The 24,914-nt window shown below is 48.2% G+C and overlaps 1 protein-coding gene across 5 annotated transcripts in view; it reads left to right on the top strand.

The window, feature by feature from the left end:
- Positions 1–24,451, top strand: part of plxnb3 (plexin B3) — a 44,070-nt gene extending 19,619 nt beyond the window's left edge. For 3 of the 5 annotated variants that reach the window (XM_049017059.1, XM_049017061.1, XM_049017058.1), the window contains exons 2-36: positions 743–1,922; positions 3,223–3,402; positions 4,544–4,672; positions 4,763–4,863; positions 4,951–5,083; positions 5,574–5,733; positions 6,331–6,439; positions 6,967–7,075; positions 8,393–8,521; positions 8,603–8,719; positions 8,812–8,905; positions 9,002–9,168; positions 9,312–9,463; positions 10,155–10,260; positions 10,537–10,673; positions 10,757–10,933; positions 12,166–12,328; positions 12,547–12,783; positions 12,991–13,152; positions 14,098–14,246; positions 14,566–14,666; positions 15,092–15,309; positions 15,441–15,619; positions 15,801–15,867; positions 16,591–16,737; positions 16,912–17,071; positions 17,192–17,295; positions 17,379–17,466; positions 17,570–17,736; positions 18,069–18,229; positions 18,872–19,019; positions 19,208–19,272; positions 19,764–19,839; positions 21,331–21,405; positions 21,531–24,451. In XM_049017059.1, coding sequence (XP_048873016.1) covers positions 759–1,922; positions 3,223–3,402; positions 4,544–4,672; positions 4,763–4,863; positions 4,951–5,083; positions 5,574–5,733; positions 6,331–6,439; positions 6,967–7,075; positions 8,393–8,521; positions 8,603–8,719; positions 8,812–8,905; positions 9,002–9,168; positions 9,312–9,463; positions 10,155–10,260; positions 10,537–10,673; positions 10,757–10,933; positions 12,166–12,328; positions 12,547–12,783; positions 12,991–13,152; positions 14,098–14,246; positions 14,566–14,666; positions 15,092–15,309; positions 15,441–15,619; positions 15,801–15,867; positions 16,591–16,737; positions 16,912–17,071; positions 17,192–17,295; positions 17,379–17,466; positions 17,570–17,736; positions 18,069–18,229; positions 18,872–19,019; positions 19,208–19,272; positions 19,764–19,839; positions 21,331–21,405; positions 21,531–21,635 — 5,736 coding nt within the window. In that variant the 5' untranslated portion in view covers positions 743–758 and the 3' untranslated portion in view covers positions 21,636–24,451. The remainder of the gene's footprint in view (positions 1–742; positions 1,923–3,222; positions 3,403–4,543; positions 4,673–4,762; positions 4,864–4,950; positions 5,084–5,573; positions 5,734–6,330; positions 6,440–6,966; positions 7,076–8,392; positions 8,522–8,602; positions 8,720–8,811; positions 8,906–9,001; positions 9,169–9,311; positions 9,464–10,154; positions 10,261–10,536; positions 10,674–10,756; positions 10,934–12,165; positions 12,329–12,546; positions 12,784–12,990; positions 13,153–14,097; positions 14,247–14,565; positions 14,667–15,091; positions 15,310–15,440; positions 15,620–15,800; positions 15,868–16,590; positions 16,738–16,911; positions 17,072–17,191; positions 17,296–17,378; positions 17,467–17,569; positions 17,737–18,068; positions 18,230–18,871; positions 19,020–19,207; positions 19,273–19,763; positions 19,840–21,330; positions 21,406–21,530) is intronic. The other 2 variants (XM_049017063.1, XM_049017060.1) reach the window with 1 other exon arrangement.
- Positions 24,452–24,914: the final 463 nt, after the last annotated feature.

The following is a 24,914-nucleotide window of genomic DNA, read 5'->3' as shown; positions in this document are numbered from 1 at the left end:
ACTTCAAAAACAGTCTAAGGAATTACATCATGTGGTGCACGTGCCGAATCCGCTCCGGGGCACAACATCAGGTCACGCTCATTTCACGAGTCTCCTGCTCAAAGACACTGCGTAGATAACTGATGAACATAGCAGCCGAAGTAAGATATGGGCGTCATTTTGGCCTTAAGCCGATGGAACAGGGTTAACAGGCAGACCTGACAGCCAGCATGCAATGCTGCACCAACACCACATCTGACCTAGGGAAGCATGTTTGTCACTCACCTTGATGTATATAAGGGGTGTATAGATCGCGTGTATAAGCCTAACACTGGTGTATTATCGATGATGTTTTTTAACAGCTGAGGCCTTATTAATATAAGAATCTACAGATTGAATGGAGTTTAATTTATACACGTTTCACTGATAATGTTGTGCCTGTGTAATAGGCAGGTTCTGTTGGTTTAAGTCATTGGCTTGTTTATTTCAAAGTAATATATTTTTTATTTAATAAATGTATATCACCACCCTTTTTGAGATACGTATTTTGAGATCCTCGCAAAACAGAATCACATAGAATTTTAAGTCCTGTTCAGGTTCCTAAAATTCTATTTCAGTTCCAATTCTGCTTCCTGTAGGCTTTTCCCCAAGTTCCAGCTCCACCCAGTCATGGAATTCAGTCACATTCGCATTTTCAGGACAGTTCTGCAGTGGCTGAATCTTGCAACTTCTAATCTGCGCTTCTCTCCTCCTCCTTCCCCAGCAGGTAAGGGGGTGCCATGCCAGCTGCTGCTGTCCTGCTGCTCCTCCTCGGCATCCGGTGGTGGCCCCTTGTACCGCTGCTGCTGCCGCCCTCCCTCTCTTCCACCTTGACCCAGACCCCTAGGTCATCCCCAGGCAACGTCGCCTCTGCCTTCCATGGTAGCGCCTCCAGCCCCGTCCATGTTTCACTCAATGGCACCCCACTCACGCACCTCCTCCTGGATTCTGCTTCCGGACACGTCTATGTGGGGGGGGTGAATGCTCTGTACCACCTCTCAGCAAACCTTCAGATCATCTCCTCTGGTCGCACTGGACCCAAGCTGGACAGTTCTGATTGCTTGCCCCCTATCGACCCCCGCGAATGCACCCAGGCTCGGGAGACGGACAACACCAATAAGATTCTGCTGCTGGAGGAAGAGGACCGGGAGAGGTGCCTGATCGTATGTGGGACCATCCTGCAGGGCACCTGTGAGAAGAGGAGCCTGGGGGACGTGTCACAGGTGCTCTACCATACGGACAATCCCGTGGACTCCCAGTATGTGGCTGCCAATGAGCCCCGGGTGTCCACAGTGGGTGTGGTGGTGAAGCTGAAGGGCTCTTCGCTGATGCTGGTCGGCCGGGGGTACACCAGCAAGGGTCCTGGGGGCATACCGCCTATAACCACCCGCCGGCTGGGGCCCAGCTCGCATCAACTGGCTCCCACCTTCTCGCACGAGGAGCTGGGTAAGCTGGTGGTGGGCAGCTACTCCGAATACAACAACCACTTTGTGACGGCACTGCAGCACAATGGCTATGTCTACTTCCTGTTCTCACGGAGGGACGTTTGGACGAACCGGGAGTACCGCACCTACGTGTCGCGCCTCTGCGCCGGCGACCCCAACTTTTACTCCTACGTGGAGGTGCCCTTGGCCTGTGCTGATGGGTACAACTTGGCGCAGGCGGCCTCCCTGGGCATCCACGCCGGTTCCTGGAGCCTCTTCGTGGCCATGGCCACGGGCCAGGCATCCATGCCCACGCCCACCTCGCGCTCCGCCCTCTGTGTGTACGACATGGAGGGGCTGGACCGTGCTATGCGGCGCGCCCAGCAGCTCTGCTACACTAAGGAGGGCCGCGACGAACAGGGCCTAGAGGAGGCCTACATTGGGTACGAGGTTTCCTCGCAGTGCCTGCGTCTAGCCGAGGTGAGGATGCCCTCTGTCCGCCCCATTCCTGGGGGCCTGTGTAATCCCCATTTGATCTCACGACGCCGGCAGACCCGCAGCAAGGCTCCCAGAGCCGAGAGAATGGCAGGCAGGCTGGTGGGAGGGGGCCACGGTGGTGGGGGCCGCGAGTGCCAGCAGCACGTGCGTGACGGGTCACGGGGTCACGAGCGCCTGGCTTCCAGAGGGACGTGTTTCCATGTTAAGTCCCTGAATGGCAGCTGTCTCTGCCCTGACACAGATTAGCTCCAGCTGCTCTCAGAGGCGCTAATCCTTTCCTGGAGGACTGCAGAAGGGCCGCACCTCTGCTGGCTCCGCTCCTGCTATCCGGGCCCCCGTGTTTCCGGCCGCTGGGCCGCACTCCGGCTCCGTAGGCAGAACTCTCCTGCCACCGCTGTGGTGTTTACTGTAACCATGTGATGGAATTGGGGAGAGTTTGCCTTAAGGTGTGTGTGTGTGTGTGTTTATGTGTGTCTTGTGGCAAGAGAGTCTGGTACCCCTCTTGTACCAATATTTAAGGTTGAAAGCGGAGTGGATAAATCCGGCTTTATTGGTTATCTGGCTTCTCTTGACCTTCTTCTTTACTCCTGCTATCGATTGCTGTCTGTCGCTCTGTGGCGCTGTAGTGCTCTGCACCACGCCATGCTGGGTTAATGACCTCCAATTGTGGAAGCAACCTCATGCTTCCTGTTCACCTCCAGGAGATTCCTCTTCTGTCTGCGTGTTTTAGAATTGCTCATTGTGATGCGTCTTTGTGACATAAACCGTCAAATTTCACTTCCAGTACATGTGTTCCAGGTATGTCTCCCCCTGGTGGGGAGAGTGTATAAATATAACGCTGCCTTATGTTCTTCTGACAGCTGGACAGAAAAAGGACATCTAGCCATACCAATTTGCTGAGTAATTTGTTCTATTTCTTTTCTGTTTCTCATATATATAACTATATAACGGGAACTGATACTGCAAGACTAGGTGAAATGTAGCAGTCACTAATGCAGCAAGTACATCTTGTAAACTTTATTTTGTGAATTGGCATGTCAGGACCTTCTACGCTTTTGTCTGACTTTGGAGACTTGCGGGTTGACAGTTGCCTGTGGCTGTGCTCTCTCCGGTGTTCATGGACGCCCCGCAGTCTGTGTTCCCCCGTCTGCCGCCGCCGATCCATGTGGACAGGTGTAATGGGCGCGTCACGGCGGGATCGGGGCATCGGCACAGGCCCGGCTCCGCGTGCGCATTTGCCGTTCCGCCCTCCAGCGCAGACGTGTCTCTTTCCCCCTGGCAGGACTCCCTGCAGAAGTACCCATGCGGCGGAGAGCACACCCCCAGCCCCATCGCCAGCGCCGTGCCCCTCCAGGCCGACGCCTCCCTCACCTCTGGTACCTTGCTGACAGCCGTGGCGGCTGCCACCGAGGCTGACCACACCGTAGTGCTGCTGGGGGACAAGAAGGGGACTCTGAGTAAGGTATGCCCATGTCCAAAGTTAGCCCCCCTCTGAGAATCACGGCATATAAATAGTTACGGGGCACCTCCCCCGTGCAGTGAAGGCCACTGGGTATCAGACGTTGACTGTGAACGCGTCTGAGTGTGGGTGTCCCTCTTCGCCGCCCTGTAAATCCTCAGCCCGCCTTCCTCCCTTTTATCTCACGATGTTCTTTATGGACTCGTTGGGTGACCTTTTGTAACAGGACCTTGTTTTGCTCTGACGTTTGATACAGTCAACAAAGGGGCCCTTTGTAATGCCGGGAAAAATATAGTGAAGTGCTTAGTGGGGGAAATTCAAGCAGGGCGAGCGATACCTCCACACACTGGTCATGTGAAATATTTCGCAGAGAGTCAGTGAGGTGTGGTGACGGAGTGATTTGAGTGTAATTACTGAAAAGAGTTTTCTGCGGTGACAGCACACACTTTTATTGTGATGGGCCGTGAATGTTTTTCTGAGTCCTCTCTAAGTGGCTGCCTTTGCCAGGACTCCGTGTCCCGTGGGCCGCGGCTGATGGCTCCGGCACTCTTCTGAACGCTCCGGGGGGCCTCGAGGGGTCTTGAGGGGCCTTCAGATTGCTGCATTTTGGCCGTTGATGCCAAGCATGTTGCGAGCGTGCCCAGGGGCCACGGTGCTCTGCAAACTGGTCGGGCTGTGAGCCCAGAATTCGGATAACACTGCCCCCCCTTCAGTGAGGAGACTCGATGCCAGCAAGTCCTTATCTTGCCCAAGGCCTCATGGACTTCTTGTACCAGGCCCCCCCCCCCCCCCGTCAAACACTCACCGCTTTGGCTACAGGCTGAATCTGCCTCTCACACTCCCCACATTCTGCTTCACACACACAAACTGGTTTCCAATTTGATTGTCCATGTGGGTTCATTATGCTGGAGGATGATTTCCATAGGTCAGTGTTTCTTAACCCAATCCTCTGGGGAACACCCCCCCAGCCGACCCAAGTTTTTGCTCCCCCCTGGCTCCCTGTCAGACAGTCCACATTCTTGCTCCTTACTGGGAGCTGAGAGGGTGCAAAAACATGGACCATTTGGGGGTCCTCGAGGACTGGACTGAGAAACGCTGATCTAGATGTCGTCAGGTGATGTGTATTTACCCCTCATCCCCGTAGGTGTTTCTGCACCACAACGGTTCTGGCGATCTGTACGAGACTGTGCTCGTGGACAAGGACAGCCCCATAAACCCAGACCTGCTTCTGGATACGGCGGGCCAGAGCATCTACGTCCTGACGGAGAGCAAGGTGAGCATGTGCCACATCATCCCTCCTGTTTGGCCACAGATCTGCAGATCAAAAATGAGATCGGAAATGAGCCCTGGCGTCCCTCTCCAGGTGACCAGGCTCCCGGTGTCCCTGTGCAGCCGTCACTTAGAATGCGACTCCTGCCTTTCCGCTCGGGACCCCTACTGCGGCTGGTGTGTGCTGGAGGGCAGGTACTACTCACCCCTCCCTTTCCCTTTGTCACCAACATCATCCCCTGCCGTACCTGAACTGGCCTGTGTGGGGCGCTCTCCCAACAGATGCTCCCGCCGGATGGAGTGCTCTCGTCACAAGCGGCCCAACCACTGGCTCTGGAGCTACCATGAGAGCAGCAAGTGCGTCTCTGTGGAGAGCGTTCATCCGCACGTGCACAGCCGGGAGGAGCAAGTCAACGTACGTACAGCAGTTCACGCTTTATCGGGGTATTTTATCTCGGCCCACCCTGTTCCGGTGGGGGCGGCTCCTGTATAAGTGGTGTTATTGACTCCGCTTTCATGTGTCTCCTGCTCCACGGCCCCACGCATGTCACTCTGGATGAGGTGGGAGTTTGCAAAATGAATGAATAATGGTAGTAATTTGCATATCAATCTTTCCTCATGGAAACACAAACTCTCATTTGGGAATTGTCTGCGGGCGGAAGGTTGATCATTATGTCTCCGCGCCTTTTTGATGTGTATCGCTATCTTGCCTCGAGGTTTGGAGTTTTTTTTTTTTATTATTTGTTTATGCTCAAGCATCATATTTTAAGAAAATTATAGAGGGGAAAAAAAAACACTTGAAATATGGAGAGAAGAATGATTTTTAGTTCAAAGTGTATTTGTTGATAACAGGCTGCACGCCGAAATTTGGGAGTTTCTGCAAACGATTTTTTTTGCTCTTCCAGGTTTCCCTGAGCGTAGCACAGCTGCCCTCTTTATCAGAGGAGGAGACTCTCTCTTGTTCGTTTGGTAACATCCATATTCAGCCCGCTGTTGTCACGGCGACCAGCATCATGTGTCAGTCACCCCTGCCTAAGCTCCTCCCTCCCAGCCCAGCTGGTAGTGGTGAGTTTCTCTTGTCATGTACTGTAACATGAAACATTTCTACCTGGGCTTGTCTGTTTTTTGCATAGTAGCCTCTTCACTTCGATTTTAAATTTAAGACTTCAGGATGTCATTTTTGTTTTAAAAAAAAAAATGGTTGTTAAATTTAACATGTGGTTAACACTTAGTTGTCTTAGTTACATGGGTGTGTTAATATGGGTGTGGGATAAAGGGTAGGAATCTGTTCACACACATTGGAGAAAACAACATGCCTTTTCTATTTTATTTGCCAGTTATAAACCTTTTAGTTATGACACATTTTAAACCGTCTCATTAGTGCCAGACTTAAGCCTAAGGTTTGCGGTGACTTTATAAGCATTAGCTGCTGTTCATTAACAAGTGTGAAAAATGGCCCAGAAATGCTGTTTAGAGAGGTTGAGAAATCTGGTTATTAGTTTTGTTTTGTATCCCTGTTCTTGGGAGATTCTGTGCACCTCTGTGTCGCCGGCAGAGCTGTGGACTCTCATGTGGCTTGAGGTTGTGTCAGACTTTTGGAAACGGGCTCCCTGAATCACAGGCCTCTCACGGTATGCCACCCCCCCCCCCCCCCCCCCGTAGATCATGTGTCTCTGCAGGTCTCCCTGATGTTTGGGGAGGTGACCATTGCCTACACCACCATCATCTTCTACGACTGCAGAGCCATTGGGGCACTCAACAGCACATCCCCGTGAGCTGGCAGCCGCCCCACACACACACACACACACACACACACACACACACACACACACACACACACACATATACACTCACACACAAACACAAAGTTGATCTACCTATCTAAATGGGGATCATCCATTCATTTCTAAGGGAAAAGCCCTAATCCCAATCACGACACCCTTAACCTCTACCCATCCCTAACCTTAACCATACGTAACCAACCCAAATACAAGACTTTTGGCACTTTTACTTTTTTGATTACATTCACAGATTTTTATGAAACTGAGGTTATCCAGATGGGGACCTCAAAAGATGTCCCCAAAAGTAGGGAAATTTCAGGTTTTACTACACTTTGGGGACAATTTGGTCCTCAAATGTGATCTATGCAAACCTACACACACACACACACACACACACACACTGACACACACAGGCAGGGCTGCCTCTCAGGATTTCGGGCTGGTCTCCATCGTAGATATCTAAGATCTCGGTGAAGCCTGCCCCTGTCTAATCTCCTGCGTCTCGCTTGTGCTCCAGCTGCATGGCCTGCGTGGGCAGCAGGTGGTCGTGTCACTGGTGTGCCCTGGACCAGCTGTGCAGTCACACCATGCACTGCACCGAGCAGCACGTCATCCACAGCGCGCTGGTAAGGCTGCCCCGACACATTTATAACAGCACCCCAGAACTGCCGTGAGTTCGACCTGAGGGGGCACAGCTGAAGGTGGCGGAGGCGGAGAGGCAGAACAATCGGCACGGATGCCGGATGCCCCGCGGGTGTGGTTATGCCCAGGGCCCCCATTCAGCCCCGGCTCCCTTCTACTCTGCTCACTAATTCCGTCTGCTCTGTAATGCACCTGTAAAATAGGGTCTGACACAGGGCCACTCGCATGTAAAGCCTGGGGTTTGGCAGTGATTGATGGGGGGGGTCGAACAGAGCGGCACCTCGCGTGTGTACACAGGGCGCACGGCTGGCGGGTCTGCACGCAGATGGAGGGGCAGGCAGCGGTGCCCTTTCGGCAGTTTACGCAGAGCACTTATTACTTTCTGTGTCAAACCTATTCAGCAGCTTGTGTAATCGATCATTTGTCAGGTTCATTTGTAAATGATTTTCAGTACTTTTGGCTTCTAGCTTTACTCTGCTGTTGACGTTTTGCTGGTTCGTTTTCTTTGGCTCTGCCTCTGTTCGGTCGTACGTATGTTTAATTAAGAACGACCTCTTCTGTTCAGGCACTTCTCACCTTCACGTCGGCTTTGCCTCCATCCCAGCCCCCACCACTGTCCCACTGGAGCTTTCCCATCCTGTCCCAATATTTATCGGAGCCAGTGTGCACATAGGGGGCGGTTTCCTGAGCGACGGCCTCAGGGGGATTGGGGGTCCACCACTGACTGAGACCCGGCCGGTGATCGCGAGGCTAGGCAGGGTTAAATAAGCGACCCGTAATTCTTCCGGCTCATTGTCCCGCTGCCTTCTGTGCCTCTGGTTTCCATGGCAACGGGAGCGCTGAACTGGGATAACAAATCAAATATGCAGCTGGATGAATTTATGGCACAGTGGCAAAGTTCTGGTGTGTCTGCTGTTATGGGAGCAGGAGCCTGTTTAAAAACGGGAGAAGACGGGTGGGGTTTGAATGCTGTGTTTTTGTTGGGTGGCTTTATGACTTTGCAGGAATGCCCCTGACCAACACTGCTTCTGGAGTGGGGGGGGCAAACGTTGGTATCCAGATTTGAGTCTCCACTTACTGAGCCAAATAAAAACTGTAAACACTTCCTGCTTCTCCAGTAAATCAGCGAGTAAAGCAGCCCTGTCCCAGAATCAGGCCTTTGTATGTGGAACTTTTTTTAAAAACGATGCACTGTTCTTTCAGAGTGGGGGTATTCAGGACCCACACACGCACACACACACAAGCAATCCCCTTGACTCCTAGCACTTCCTTACTCCATCCCCCAACCCCCACCATGGCAGGCCCAGCAGCTGGAGCCCCGCGGCCCGGACGCCTGCCCCCGTGTGTGGGAGCTGAGGAGCCCCCCGCTGATCCCAGTCCGGCTGGACGTGCAGCTGGTTCTCCGGGCAAGGAACCTGGGCCTTTTTGCGGTAATCACCCTGCGGTGACGTGGCAACCCCCCCCCCCAGTGGGATCTGGGAGCAGACCCTTCATGTTCGCTGTGTGTGCAGGCTGGCGAGGAGTACACCTGCGTGGTGGATATCGAGGGCAAGGCCGTGGTCCTTTCTGCCACTTTGCAGGAAGGGGAGGACGCACAGAGCCACATCATCACCTGCACTCCTCACCAGGTACACCGCCTCCATCCATCGCGCAGACCGGGGGGGGCGGGGCGCCTCCCTGGCAGCTCACAGCGTGCTGAGAGCCATGTGCTTCTCTTCAGTTCCAGTACTGGGTGCAGCAGATGGAGTATTCCGCCCCCGTCTACCTGCGGCGGGGCTCCGCCCAGCGCATTGACTCCACACCCAACCTGCGCCGTAAGTGCCCCGCCCGCACATGGACTGTGACGTGAGTGGCATGTGAACGCGTGAAGGTCGTTCTCTCAAATGATTGGCTGATTTCTGTGGCTGCAGTGCGGCTGTATGACTGCTCGGTGGGCCAGGCCGACTGCAGCCAGTGCTTGGCCGTGCCGACGCGTTACGACTGCGTGTGGTGCGGAGGAGACACGCCCTGGTGCGCATACCGCGGTTCCTGCCCCGGCGGCCCGGAGATGACCTGCCCCCCACCCATTATTAAGGAGGTACCCTCCCAGGTTCCGCTACAGTGTCATCCGGCCAAGAAATGAGTTGCAGATGGAGCGTTTCTGCTCCAAACACCAGGCAGGTCTTGGGTGATGCCTGGCTTTAGCTCCTCTCTGCTGTTTCTCCTTCGGTATCTGTTAAGATCCAACCTCATACTGGCCCCTTGGAGGGGGGTATCCTGGTTACTATCTGGGGGTCCAACCTGGGCCAGCGCTTTCAGGACATCCAGGGCAGGGTGACAGTGGCTGGCGTGCACTGTCTCCCGCAGCCTCAGACCTACGTTATATCAACCAGGTAAGTGGCACCGTGAAATCTGCCGTGGCACTCAGCAGCTCTCCCTGTGGCTGCCTTTTCGTCTGACTTTTCTGGCCCATTGTAGAGTCACAGGCCTGCTTATATACAAATTGTTTTAGGTCCCTATCTAAGGCAATGTCGTTGGGGGCATTGTGAGTGGATTTGGGAGTACATTGAGCTTCTCATATGCAAATCAGAGATGCAAATCAGTGCTGGAAGGGAACGGACTCTGAATGACTCGGGCTAAACAGCCAGCCTTCCCCACTGTAGGTTAAAAGCACTAAATCTCTTTAGTGTCAAACAAAGGCAGCCAAGGGGAAACGAGAGCCAAGTGCGCACTGTTCTGGGGAGAATATATAAGGTCAACTCTGAGGACTCCTTTCATATTAGTGCTTATTCAAGAAGAGGAGAGAAATAGAAAGCAGTTGTATAACAGTTTATATGAGAACAAAGGCAGCGTTTCTTCACAGAAAGGGTGGTGAGCGTTTAGAAAAACCTCCTGCCTGTGTAGGGGAGGTACAGCGTTAATTCCCCTCGGCGCTAGAACTCAACGTTTAAATATCAGGGCTGGCAGATGGGACTGAATGGGGTCCTGTTGTTTGTAGCGCTTTAGATCTTCATAGGCCTCTACTTTATCCCAGTGCTGCCCCCTATGTCCACACTCTGAAACGTGTGTGTGTGTGTGTTTCAGGATTGTGTGTGAACTACAGCCCAGTCAGCAGGAGACTGAGGGGCCTGTGATGGTCTCAGTAGGAGAGTCAGAGCCTGGGAACTCCGAGCAGATCTTTACATACCAGGTAAACACACAGACAGTGAGGGTGGCAGCAGAGAAGGCCTGAGAAGGGGCATGAGGTTTGTAAGGATTCCTGTGTCAAGACCCTGACCATAGGGAGCTCTGTGTCGTCAGTGTGTGTGAATGTGAGCCTTTGGCTGTCCAGCCTAAGAGGGACACGCTGAGCTGTCAGGATTTTCCTGAGTCCTGTGTGCACAAGGCCTCGGCTGCGACTTCCTTCGTTCCGCCTCTGTACGCCATGTTGAGGCGTGTGTGGTAATGTGTGCGTCCCGTGTGCCAGGACCCGAAGCTCCATGGGATATTTCCAAACAAGGGTCCCGTGTCTGGCGGGACGACCCTCACGGTGCAGGGCTCTCAGCTGCTGACGGGACAGAGGAGTGACCTGGCAGCCTACGTTGGCCTCCATCCCTGCTACATGTAGGTGTCGCGTGTCCGCTGAAGTGCTCCATCGATACTGCCGCGGCCTTCTCCACGGCTCACCGTGTCCTGACGCTTTCCAGAGTGGAGGAGGTGAATGACACCCAGGTGGTGTGTCGCACCAACCCTGTGAATCACACTGCGGAACTAGAGGTCAGGCTGCTCTTCGGCAAAGCGGAAAGGATTCTGCGACACCCACCCTTCCGCTACATGGCCGATCCCATCATTACAGATGCGACCCCTGTGGAAAGCTTCTACGGGTGAGAGCCCAGAGCACACGTCTTGCTCCATACGTACATAAATGGTTGTTTTAAATGTTTTATACGAGTGATCTGCTACTGCAGTCCAGTTTGCCATATCACAAATGGCACAAAAATGGGAGAACTTTTCAGGTAGTTCTGACATGATGTCAGGAAGTGAATCAAAAAACAAACCATTAAACTAATGTGCAGTTATGTCTGTCCATAGTTAATGGATATCCACAGTAGAAATACAGTTGTACCTTGGTTTGCGAGTATAATTCGTTCCGGAAACGTGCTTGTAATCCAAAGCACTCGTATATCAAAGTGAATTTTCCCATAAGAAATAATGGAACCTCAGATGATTCGTTCCACAACCCAAAAATATTCATATAAAAATGATTAATACAAAATATAAAGTAAAAATACATAAAGCAAATTAAGCTGCACTTTGAAAAGAATCATGGATGGTGTGAGGGAGACGAGAGAGAGGAGAAGAGGAGGGTTATTTTGCAGGACGACACTCACTATAACTAACGGAATTGCTGCTATCTGTTGGCTCACTGCTATCTGTTGATGACTTTAACAAGGAACCTATCCAATGACAGCTGCTTTTGTCTCTTTTTCGATTTCACAGAAATGTGACATTGCATTGTCCTTAAACAGATTCATTGCTCACACTGCTACGCCCTTATTCGGGTGTTGCTTTTCTACTAAATTTTAACTATACGAGTGAGGTATGCCGACTGAGACCGAGCATGGGAGATGATTGTGCTTGTCTTGCAAAACACTCGCAGACCAAGTTACTCGCAATCCAAGGTTTTACTGTAGACTGAAATAGATACTTTGGTAACAGTTTATTTGAGTACAGTTACTACTAAATTACTAATCATGAACAAATATAGAATATTGAAGTAAAAGATGCGTCACAGTTCATTAATAATGGACAAACAGGAGATCGGTATTTCACTTGTTATTCATTTGCTCCTTTAGTAGTTCATAAAGATTTTTAGAAATAACAAATATAATAACTTCAAGAGAGAAATTGTCAGTCATGATTCATTCATTATTCATGATCATGCCTGAGATCAGTATGTAACTAAGACTTAGTTTATGGTTAATTAATGTATAAGAGCATAATTTTATATTATTTGTGCATATTGTGGGTGTACTGCCTTTTTATTTCTGCACTGAACCGTGGATAATTATCCTGTCGACACCTTTTCATTGCCCATGTGACTGTGGCTTCACAGTGGTGGGCGTGTCATCAGAGTGAAAGGGAAGAGTCTGGACGTGGTTCAGAAGCCATTGATGTCTGTAGGCGTGGAGCCGGGCGACGACTGGAGCGCGCAAAGGCGGCAGTTCAGCCTGCTGACTGCGCGGGCTTACCGCGATGCCAGCGGCAGCGTTTCCAAGGTGAGCCAGGGCTCTGGGGGCTGAGTAATGGTCTGGTTGAGCCTGACCTGGTCATGTGTAATATGAGCTGCCGATCAAGTTACAGACGTCACAATGAGTGAAAGGGCCTCTGGAACTTGTCTGGCAGGCTGTGCGTTCCTCTCTGCTAGATGTAACTCCCTCATTTGTCCCACGGTGAGATCAGCACAAACAGAAGTCCATGTTTTGCTCTCTTCCAGATACGGGAAGCCTGTACTGATGTCTCCCCTGATCAGATGACCTGCTTCACCCCTGCCATCCCCAGGGGGCTCAGGGTCACTGGGGTGTGGTTTGAGCTGGACAACGTGAAGGTGGAGTTCGCCAGCATTGTGGGGAAGCCGTTCAAGTACCACCCGGATCCGGTTCTGCGCCGCCTCAACCACGACGCCCCGGAGCAGCTGTACCATTTCAAGCCTGGGGGGGTCATCGCAGTGGAGGTGAGCAGTATGTGCACACATACGCACGCGCATCCACACATACGCACGCGCATCCACACATACGCACGCGCATCCACACATACGCACGCGCATCCACACATACGCACGCGCATCCACACATACGCACGCGCATCCACACATTGGCTTGTTCCTGCTGCACACCACGTCAAACTCCTGCCTGTCTCAGGCCATGAATATAACCCACAGGGGGAGGGTCTGACCTTGGCAATGACCCGGGAGGAGGTGGTAGCCTGGGTGGGGCTCGGTAAGTGTGACGTTAAGACGCTGGACAGCACCCATCTGTACTGCGAGCCTCCTGAGAACCAGCCACGCAGCCTAGACAGCTCCGAAGAATCTCCCAGCCTCCGAGTAAGTGCACCAGTACACCGAGGAAACGGACACACACACACACACACACACACACACACACACACACACACACACACAAAATCGCCTGCAGCAAATGTCTGGGTCACTTAGTTTTCATTTAATCTGCTGCATTTTCACAAACAGGTAGGTGCCGTACAGTGTATCCTAACCCTGACCTTAAATATAACCCTATTACCCAAAGGCAAAAAAGGAAAATAAAAAAAGCTTAGAAAAGGTATAAAGGACTGCTTGTCTACTTCAAATAAGGTTATAAGGTAATATTACTGAAATAAATTGCCAGTAAACTTCCAAGGCACACATCACAAATGGAATCGGTATATATTCTTCAGCTATGATTTACTAAGAACTACAGTACCATAATATTTATATAGATGCTCCTTGCTTTACGAGAGTTCGGCTTATGATATTTTGACTCCATGATTGTGCGATAGTGATGCACATTTAGTAATCAGCTTTGAATTCCAGTCTGTTCCTCGGCCTGCGATACGCCGTATGAGACTTTGTGCTGATGCCGGCTGATGGCAACAGCCACACTTCCAGTCTCTGTAGCCATCGCGAATGTAAACATCTAATGCAGTGTTTAACAACGTACCATACTGATTTCTTTTCTGTATTCAACCAAATGAAAAATACTTCTCCTTTTACTGATAGTCACTTACAGTAATTATTGACTTGTTCAGTAACAGTAGTTATTTACCTGTATTCAGATTTGACTTACGATATTTTTTACCTACGATGAGTTTATTTTCTGATGAACCTATCACAAGTCAAGGACCACATGCGCACTGTATTGCCATGTGTTGTATGCTATTGCGACCTGTTATTCGTCTTTGTAGGCCTTGCCCAACATGTGTCAAGCTGCTCTTGATCACTAAAATGGTCTAAGCTGCAGTTACAAATACAGGGCGCCCCCTACTGTTGCAGGTGGTGATGGGCAAGCTGGAATTCGAGCTGGGCATGGTGCACTACGACAGCGGTGATGTTGTACCCATGCCCATGGCAGCCCAGGTGGGCTTAGCTGCGGGGGCTGCGGTGGTGGTGCTGGTTGTGCTAGTCATCATCTTCATGTACAGGTGTGTACGAGCGCGTTCCCATTTACACAGAGAACCAAACACTGCAGCAGAGAGACCTCCTTGGTTGAACCAGTCCGGTGAAAGTGGTAGCTTGGACAAGGCCAGAACAAAGCAGACCACACAGCCTTATGGACTTCACTACTGTGTAATATATAAATGTATGTCATTTTTATTATCAGTATTGTTGCAGATGTTGTGCAGAGGCTGAGGAATCCATAAACAAAAGCAAATCCAATTCACATATATAACCTCATATATATCCTCCGTTTGCGCCTGTCCAGTGACTGCATTTTTGAAAGTACTCCTGTTCCGCATGCAGGAGGAAGAGCAAGCAGGCATTGCGGGACTACAAGAAGGTGCTAGTTCAGCTGGAGACCTTGGAGATCAACGTGGGAGACCAGTGCAGAAAAGAGTTCACAGGTCTGTGCTTCTGAGGATCGACATGAGAGCACTGAGGGGAGTTATGGGGCTCATTATGACCTCCTGGGCTCAAGCTGGCGTGTCCACAAAAGGCCAGGCAGATAAAGCCTCATCTGTTTATTTGCTGGCTCTGATATGCAAGAGGGACACATGAAAGACTCTTTATTGTTGTTAATGGAGCAGGTGCTTATCTGTTCCAAAATAATTTCATAATATTAAAATGTCTCATGCCTATAACTTCACTGTGTTTCGCCAGTTTTGGTCCCAATCCACATAGCCCAGAATATCCCCTCATTATTAAAGGCACAGACCTTAGGCTAGTGAGATATTTAAGCCTTACGCATTAGGTTTGAGGTAGGTTTGGCTTCTTATTTTAAGGATAGGCAGACGTTTCCCTCTGAGGCCGTCCTTCCTGTCTCCCTCAGACCTCATGACGGAGATGATGGATCTCAGCAGCGATGTCGGAGGCCTGGGGATCCCATTCTTGGACTATCGCACCTACGCGGAGCGGATTTTCTTTCCCGGCCAGAGGGGGGCGCCGTTGAGCCAGAACCTGGACCTTCCGGAGACCCGCAGGCTGACTGTGGAGCAGGGCCTGGGGCATCTCAACAACCTGCTGAACAATCGCGTTTTCCTCATTCGGGTAGGCTCCCTCCTCGCAGGCTGGGTTCCACGTCGAGGCTCGTCCCAGGACAGTACTTCCTTTTACAAAGGCGGGCTGTCACCTTCGTTTGCTCCCTCACTAAGACCGTCTGCCTCTCCCTGCTTCCCCAGTTCATCCACACTCTGGAGGCTCAGCAGAACTTCTCGCAGAGAGACCGGGGCTACGTGGCGTCGCTGCTCACCATGGCTCTGCACGACAAGCTGGAGTACTTCACCGATGTCATGAAGACGCTGCTCAGCGACCTCGTGGAGCAGTATGTGGCCAAGAACCCGAAGCTGATGCTGCGCAGGTATGAGGCCGCGGGACCTGGGCGCTGCCGTGTGAATCCCAACCACACGCTCTTCCTCCTGGCAGCCATGCATGCACACGAATATCGTCCTTAACACCATCGAGTTTCCCTCTGCAGGTACATTATAGTACATAAAGGGGCGTGGCTGGGTTTATGTGTGTATGTGTTTCTCTTTCCCAAGGACTGAGACGGTGGTGGAGAAGATGCTCACCAACTGGATGTCCATCTGCCTCTACTCCTTTCTGAAGGTTGCAGTCTGTTTTGGTCTTCGTGTTGCTGCTGCCTCAACCACATACGGTTTCAGCGCTGAATATTGAACAGTTAAACTGATGATGCAGCTGGTTAGAATACTCAGGTCACAAACTGGCCCTCCCAAAGTCAGTGAATCAATCATCAAGGGCGAAATGAAAGAAATCATTTGTTTTAGTTAGGGTTGTATATAAGGGTGGGTTTACATTGATATCTGTGCTTATCAGCGGTTCTCAGTCCTGTTCCTGGCGGCTCCCCTACCACAATATTTTCATTCCAATCCTGCCTTAGTCAGGCTCACATGGCATTTAATAAGCTAATAATGAATGTTGCAGGTTGAAAGCAGTATGGGTTGGAATGAAAACCACTTTAGCAGGGTGTTTTCCTGGAACACGACTGAGAACCACTGGCTTATCTTCTGAAACTGGAGAGAGGGCCATTAGTGTTTGATTTTCCTAATTATATGGCCTTCCAGCTTCTCAGTGTCTTGAGATTAGCAGTGCCTCAATAACTCCATTCAAAAAGAAATTACAGAGCAGTACCTTAAAATTCAATAAGCTTCGGAGCCAAGAATTAGATAATGAAATAGTGCAAATGGTCTCTAATTTAAAACAAACTGGCTAAATGGGTAGACGGTGTGAGTCAGAGGGCAAGGCGGGGAGAACAGATGCGTGTGTATGTGTGTGACAGTTCTGCCGTCCTGCTCTGTCGCCGGCCCGCAGGAGGTGGCAGGAGAGCCGCTCTACATGCTCTATCGGGCCATCAAGTACCAGGTGGACAAGGGGCCGGTGGACGCGGTGACGGGAAAGGCCAAGCGGACCCTGAATGACAGTCACCTGCTGAGAGAGGACATCGACTACTGCTCCATGGTCAGTGTCTGTGTCGCCACGATGTGAACATGCACACCCCCATGCGCCAAAAAGCCCCCTCCAGAGCGGAAGGTATGCCGTGCCCAGCCAGTCGCAGCATCCTGAGTAGCCTTTTCCTCTTCCTCTGCTGTTTCCCCCACCCTGCTTGCCCGCACCATACTGATGGTGCCAAAGACGCTGACAGTGCTCATTAAGAACGGAGCTGAGGTCCAGCCCTGTCCAGTTAAGGTCCTGGATGCTGACACCATCACCCAAGTCAAGGACAAGATCCTGGACCAAATCTACAAAGGAGTGCCCTTTTCCCAGAGACCTACAGCCGACTCCTTGGATCTGGGTATGGCCATAGTCATGATTGCCTAAATGACCAGCGCCCCCTTGTGACAACTTTTTTTGACAACTTTTGAATTTTTTTTAAGTGTATGATTGATGCTGGAAGAATATTGTTCATTTGCAGAGTGGCGATCTGGACAGGCGGGTCACCTGACCCTGTCTGACGATGATGTCACAGCGGTGGTCCTGGGCCGCTGGAAGAGGCAGAACACGCTGCAGCACTACAAGGTCAGCCGTGTGCTGCCCGTGATCGTTTGCCTTCTGACCCAGTGACACACCATACCTGATCTCTCTCTTACTCTCCCTCTTAGGTGCCAGACGGGGCTACGGTGGCTCTTATCCCCCGCACCCAGAACTCTGGAATTATGGGAGTCAACCAGGTCTACCAGACAGGAGAGAGTAAGCACCAGGAAATTACCCACCGGCCTGTTGAACACTTTTGGTATAACAGCTCTGCATGCTGCGGTGTGGCACTCAATGCGTCTCTCTGCGTGGTCCGCAGAGGTCCCGATGCCGGAAGGCGAGGAGGAGGAGGGGCTGCGTCTCTGGCATCTGGTGAAATCCAGCGAGGACCCGGAGATTCCCAAGCATCGGAAGAGCAGCATGAGAGAGAGAGAGCGAGCCAAGGCTATTCCCGAGATCTACCTCACACGCCTGCTCTCCATGAAGGTTGGGAAGAACCCCTCCTGTCATCCCCTCCCCCACCTCCGCCTGTCATTTTTGTTCCCTCTCAGGTGCGACTTCCCTTTCTAGCCTGCTTCACTCAGCCTCAGATCTGCACCACTGTTGCACGTGCATCCTTAGCTGTCACTGCAGACTCCGGTTGGTATTCGCTTGATGACAAGGAGAGGTGCTTGAGCCTTCTTGCAGCAAAAGCCCTGGGGCTGTTTGTACTGACTGTCATGCGGCGGAATTGAGCGGAGCGACTCGCCTGCTTACCAAAGGGGTTTGGGGGAGGCCATGCGGCTGGAAGTGAAGCGCATCTCCTCTCTCGTCATCAGGGTACGCTGCAGAAGTTTGTGGACGACGTGTTCGTTGCCATCCTGAGCACCAAGCGCTCACCGCCCATCGCCGTCAGATTCTTCTTCGATTTCCTGGATGACATGGCCGAGAAGCATGGCATCGAGGACCCGGAGACAGTGCACATCTGGAAGACGAACAGGTAAGCGTCACCGGATTGAATCTGGTGGTTGATCCAGGGTCCTGTACTACGAAGTGGGGTTACTGGCTTATCAGGGTAACTTGCCGGATTTAAGGTAGTCTGGACAAAATGTAAGTTAACGAATATGAAGTCCATTAAAACTGGGGTACCTTAAATCCGATAAGCCAGTAACCATTCTTCGTAGTACAGGCCACTGGTCTGCTTAAAGAGCTGAACCTGTGATTGGTCAGTTCTACCAAAGCTTCTGCTGGTAAAATATAAATTTGACCCATCTGCTGATGCCGTTTTTATGTATGAGAATCCAACTGCACATTACTGCCAGATTTGTGATTCCACGATGTGTATGCAGAATGTCATTAGAACATAAGAACATAAGAAATTTCCAAACAAGTGGAGGTCATTCAGCTCATCAAGCTTGTTTGGGGAGAACTTAACTAATAGCTCAGAGTTGTTAAAATCTTATCTAGCTCTGACTTAAAGGAACCCAGGGTTTTATCTTGCGCTACACTAACAAGAAGACTATTCCATACTCCAACTACACGCTGTGTAAAGAAGTGCCTCCTCATTTATTTAGTTATTTTATGAAGATGGATTCCTCAGCTACTGGTCTATCCATATTGCTTCTTTTTTTAAATCCTTCAGTCTGCCCCTGCGTTTCTGGGTCAACATCCTGAAGAACCCTCAGTTCATCTTCGATGTCCAGGTCACAGACAGCGTGGACGCGGTGCTGTCCGTCATCGCCCAGACATTCATCGACTCGTGCACCACGTCGGAACACAAAGTGGGCCGGGTCTGTGTCACATCTCAATTCTGGATCTCATTTCTCCCCTCTGGGTTACCTTCTCTGACTGACTTATTGTCTTTTCAGCCACCACCAAACTGCACGCAGCTGGTCACATGTAGCTGACACATTTGTCCATATTCAGTGTCCATGGTGATGACTGTCATGTTGAACTTCATGTCTGTTGCTTCATGCAGGACTCCCCAGTGAACAAGCTGTTGTATGCCAGAGAGATCCCCCGGTACAAACAGCTAGTGGAGAGGTGAGACCTACATGTTGCTGTTAGGGACAGAGATCAGATCAGTTATATGTGATGGACAGGGAAACCTGAGGTTAGTGACAGAGCGATAGACTGTGAAGGAGAGTCACAGTTAGGACTGTTTATCAGGATGAACAGCCTGATTGTCATGTTCACTTAATGCAATGTTTCCCAGCCTGGTCCTTAGGGACCCCCAAGATAGTTCAGGTTTTCGCTTCCTCCCAGATCCCTGCCAGGCAGTCCACAATTTCCTCCGATAGGGAGCCAGGAGGGAGCAAAAATGTAGACTGTCTAAGGGTCCCCGAGGACAGGTTTGAGAAAAAAACTGACTTAATGTAACAGTCTAAGAACACGTTCATCCAAACTTGTACATCTGGAGCTTCTGTCCTTATGTGAGAGAATATGCCAGAATTTTTCTGTGTGTCCTACAGGATCCTTCAAAGTTTTTATTTATTTAAAATATGTCTATTTGTTGTTGTCTCTGTGTGCAAAAGGTATTACAGTGACATCCATAATGCAGCTTCTGGCTGTTACCAGGAGATGAATTCCACCCTCACTGAGCTATCAGGGGTAAGAAGGACAGTTCTGATTGTGTTATGAAGTTTGACTGAATATCTCTCTCATGTCACTGGGTGTACAGACACGGTGTCCTAGCAGAAAGTGGTAAAGTGAAAAAAGTAATCAGGAATAGGGTTAAGGGTCATAGCCAGTGGCTAGTAATTATGTGTAGACTTTGGCATAGGTGGAAAGTTCAGGTTCAGAAAGTACAAATCCAGACCAAGATTTTGTTTCAACCAATCAGGTGAGTACTCTGTGGCTGTGACTCTGTATGCTCAACTGGTTGGTTGAAACAAAATCTTGGTCTGGATTTGTACTTTCTAGACCTGAATTTTCCAACTCCTGGATTTTTTTAAAAGTAGTTTAAACCACAAGTTTTATTTTTGTTCTAAGTATGATTATGATATTGAAGTTTTATTAATTATAAATAATTTCATAATGGTCCTTGAACCGGGTTCACCTTTATTACCTCATTTTCCATGAAACAAAGGGTAACACTTTGTCAGCATAGTCAGTATAATGCATTGTAGATACCTTCATAAAGTATTATAAACACGGCTATAAATATTTATAAAAGGCAAAACACTTTATAGCCATATTTATTATTCATTATGAGTGTTTGATGAAGCTCTCATCTATAATGCACTATAAATTCTTCATAATGCAATACAAAGCATCCTTAATTCTAATACTGACATTATCTATAATGCACTACGCAGATATTTAGGAGCTACATAGAGCATCCATGCTGCATAATACACATGTATGTAATGTGTTATGCCTGTTTATAAATATTTATATGTGTTTTAAATACTTTATAAATGCATTATATAGGTTTGTATGATGTGTTATAAAAGGGTGCTTCATAGAATGTGTTACTGAACAAAATGTTTCTGGTAACATTTTACTTAAAGCAGTCAAAATGCATTACATACATAATGCATTATAATGCATTCGTAAAATATTACAAACATGGCTATAACTATTAAAAGGCAGTATACATAATATCCATGTTTATTATGCATGATGAATACTCTATGAAGCTCATCTATAATGCACTATAGATACCTTCAAAATGCATTGTAAAGGTTGGTGTAAATTAAGGATGCTTTATACTGCATTATGAAGGTATTTATAATTTATTATAGACGAGAGCTTCATAAAGCATTCATAATGCATAATAAACATGCCTGTAATGTGTTATGCCTTTTTATAAATAGTGATAGCAGTGTTTATAATACTTTATGAATTGTATCTATAATACATTATACATGGGTGCTTTAAGTAAGTGTTACCGTTTTAATTGTATTTATTTTTTGCAGGGTAGATTTAGGATGCCATTTATGAATTTAAGTACAATCAGTTATTTCTAATAGCAGTGGAATCATGCTGTCAGAACTGTCAGGAGCCACAGGTTTCATACGGCTCATTTGCCATCCAGACTCCACATAGCAGATCACCAGTGATAACTTTATATAGCACTTAGTGATGTTTCTATTTTAGAGCTTTGCGTCAGAGATGAATGGCTTGCTGGCACTGCACGAGCTTTACAAATACATCAACAAGTACTACGATCAGGTCAGTAGCTCACAGCTGACCAGTCATACTGAGCTTGTTTATTGTTCATCACCAGTGAAAGATACGATGGCTTAATACATGGAAGAGTAATATGGGTGTATTTTTGCATATATGTCTGTGCACAGATTATCATGTCTCTGGAAGAGGATCCTGCAGGCCAGAAGATGCAGCTGGCCTATCGCCTGCAGCAGGTCGCCGCCCTGGTGGAGAACAAGGTTACTGACCTGTGACTCTGCTATGGGTCGCTTTGAAATGAACATTGGCCTAAGTGCCACTTGAGGCAAAGAACACAACTGACCTGTGACGCCTCAGAGATACCAGGCACCGGAAGTGGAGGAACCACTGACCAACTCTGGAGCTCCTGTCACTTTCTGTTCCAGATTCCAACTTGAAAAATTTTGCTCTTGGAAGTTCTGTTGTTATTGTTTACTGAACTGGAAGTGAAAGGGACCTGGAGTCAAAACTGGGAATTAATTTCTATAATCAGTTGGAAAAGGGACTGTAGTTTACAATACTCAACAGAAAAGTATGGCACAAGAAAACTGAATGACTGATAACTGTCTTTGGGGGTGTGTGTGTACATGTGCACATATATAGTCTTGTGTGTTCTAGTAAGCTGGTAAGATGCATAATGAGGCACAACAAACATGTTTTCATACTGACAGTATTGACACAGTAGATGAAAATGTTTTTTTACTCTTGTTTTGGTCATTTTCGTGATTTTCTTTTTGTATGAAACTGAACCAGTGAACTTTTAGAATTCAGTTATTTGTGTAAATACCTTGTTGCAATGAATCAATTGCTAAAGTTTAAAATATGCACAGGTGAATGAATAGAAGCCGGTTTGACAGCAGGTAAACCTATAGTAAGAGAAAGATTATGCTTTCTTTCAGGCTACTCGGAGTAGGGCTCTCACTTTTCAGCCTGGTTTCTTAAAACAGCTGCATTGAGGGTTTTTGTGACATCCACTTTTGCTGATCGCTAGTCACAGGCAGTTACTGAGTGTAAATGCCAGAGCATCTGCTGTCTGCTTTAAACTAACGCTGTTTGATAGCAAGATATAAGGGTGTGTGGAATGTAAATATTTAATCCCTTTGGGAGTTTTGCCTGTGGCTTTGCGAAAGTGAACAATTGTTTGTTCTACAGGAGTAAGACTAATTTAACAGGGAAACCTCCTCTTTGGAAAATCTCCTGCCATATGTATGTGGAGTGAGGGAGGTCTCAAGATCTGGCCAAATTAACAGTATTAATATATGTTTTATGAAATAGCTTTTTCAATTTAATTAAACGGGATGACGTTCACACTAAAGTAAAGCAATAAATGGATGGGGGGGCAGTGGCTGGGAAGGTTGTGTGGGGTTAGGAGAGGCTGACAAGCGATCTAGTGAAGAGGGGGGAACGGCAATTAACTTCACTATCAGACAGCCTGGGACGTAACAGCCAGCAGCTCGTGGCACCATCTCTGTAGAAGGGGCTGTTTCGAATCAATGCTATATAGCAACTAACTTATTTACTGTAACTTATTTATAGCTCATTTTTACACTATTACCACATGTGCCTTCAGAGCTCTCTTGAAATCACTTGCAACTAAAAATATGCTACTTGCTTATGAAATTGTACAGGACATGTTGTGAATTACTGTCTTTTGGATTATTTCTTTATATCTTACAATTGTAGTAAGATAAGCTGAATGGAAGTGGCTGCAGTTTTTTCCAGTGTTGTGCTGGGTGTTTTGTGGTCAGTAAATGGTTACCTTGCTCAGTAGTTTTGCTATTATAATAGTCCTGGACTTGATCAGATCCCTCATCTGCTTATAAATAAAAATGGTAATGTGTTTTGTCTCACAATCATGTGGCTCTTTGCCATGGCTCCCTGTGGTACAGTGTATGGCATTCTTGGTGTACACAGAGTGATTTAAGCTTAATTGGTAGATTGGAATCTGAATTGAATGGTTTTAATTGGTTTTTAATTTGCTTTTAACCCCTCAGCACTTTGTATACAGCCTTTTTTATTTTATTTCTTTTTTTGAGCCCGGGTGTGTGTTTTCTTCCAAGCAGTGTGTAAGGTTGGAGTTAGTGTAAAGTAGACTCCAGGATTAACGTGGGGAAGGAGAACGCGTCCATGAGCCTGTGTTGACTGCTTAGCCGTGACAGCTCTGCACATTTATACTTTAATTATTTATGTATTTATTTTAGCTGGATGCTGTGTTCTGCCCGGGCGACTCGTGGGAACATGATGGTTACTGGAGAAAAAAAGAACCAATCACCAATCACGACATTGCTCTGTTCTGCGGGATGAAATGAATCTTTTGCCTGCTTCATTTTGCCAGCTTCCCCGGCTTATTGATGTAATATTGAGTATTGTGAGATGATTATACCCCCCCCCCATTTCATGTTTGTGATTAGCTTAATGACTGCGTGAATTACTGGTTTCTTTAAATTTACCTTCATGGCTGTTTAGCTTGGTGTGTGTGTGTGTGTGTCTGTGTGTATGTATGTATGTATGTGTGTGTGTGTGTGCGCGCGCACTCGCCGGGACATGTATGAGAAAGCAGTGGCATTGGCACAAAATGAGCCTCAGTTTGTGATCTTGTTCTTCCCCCAGGATATACAGATTGGTAGCTTAAACTCCATATCTCTTTTTATAGTGTTCTCCCTTTTTCCTGCATTTCTTTCTTCCTTTACCACCTTCTTGATTAGGATGTACAGTACTGTGGCATCTCTTTCCTCAGCTTATTTAAATGATAAATGTTACAGATGAAAAAACAGGGTGTTTTGAAATTGCTTCTTTCAATTTTTGCAAATTTCTCATTCTTGGGAAAGTGTTTGGGGGAAAACAAATTTGATTCAGTAAACCTAGCCTCTTTTTGTATTTGTAATGTATAGTTTGCTAATCGTGTACATGTGCTTGTAAATATGACGAAGAGAAATTGTTCTTACATTGGACTTAGTTGGAAATACTGAATATATCATTTGAAGAAATATTGGAAGCCAAAATGAGAACCTGAAGGATTTTTATTCGGAAAATAAAGTTATTTAACATTGGATTTCATGTCGTCGTTATTTACTGTGTATTACAATGTTCCCCAATATATTTTCATTTTAAAATAATTGTTACAAAAATATTGGTTATGGATTCTTGCAAAATGCTGCACTGAGGCATTGTCAGCAAGTTTTCTGTTTAACCAACTGCAATCTTAATGTGTAAATTAGCTTATGTTTGTGGTGTATTTTTAAGGTATACGGTGAAATGGCGTTAACTGTGACCTTTGCAAAATCTAGGCTTGGTAGAAATCTGCAGCCATTGGGGAACTTCCAAGATTATGGCTCTCACATGCTTGAGATATCTTGTAAACCACTGGTTTTGAGATTTGCGTGAGAGGGGCAAGCAGATGAATCTGCGGTGTAGCCAGTAAATGACTGGGTTGGCTAGGACGACGGTATTGTTTAGAAAGTCATTTGTCTTCAGCACAAACACATCGGTATACTTGCTCAGCGGTCGTGATCCTA

This window comes from Brienomyrus brachyistius, chromosome 6, assembly GCF_023856365.1.
Source record: "Brienomyrus brachyistius isolate T26 chromosome 6, BBRACH_0.4, whole genome shotgun sequence".
Taxonomy (NCBI): Eukaryota; Metazoa; Chordata; class Actinopteri; order Osteoglossiformes; family Mormyridae; genus Brienomyrus; species Brienomyrus brachyistius.
The sequence above is the reverse complement of the archived record's forward strand: the minus strand, read 5'-3'. Positions and strand labels throughout refer to the sequence as shown.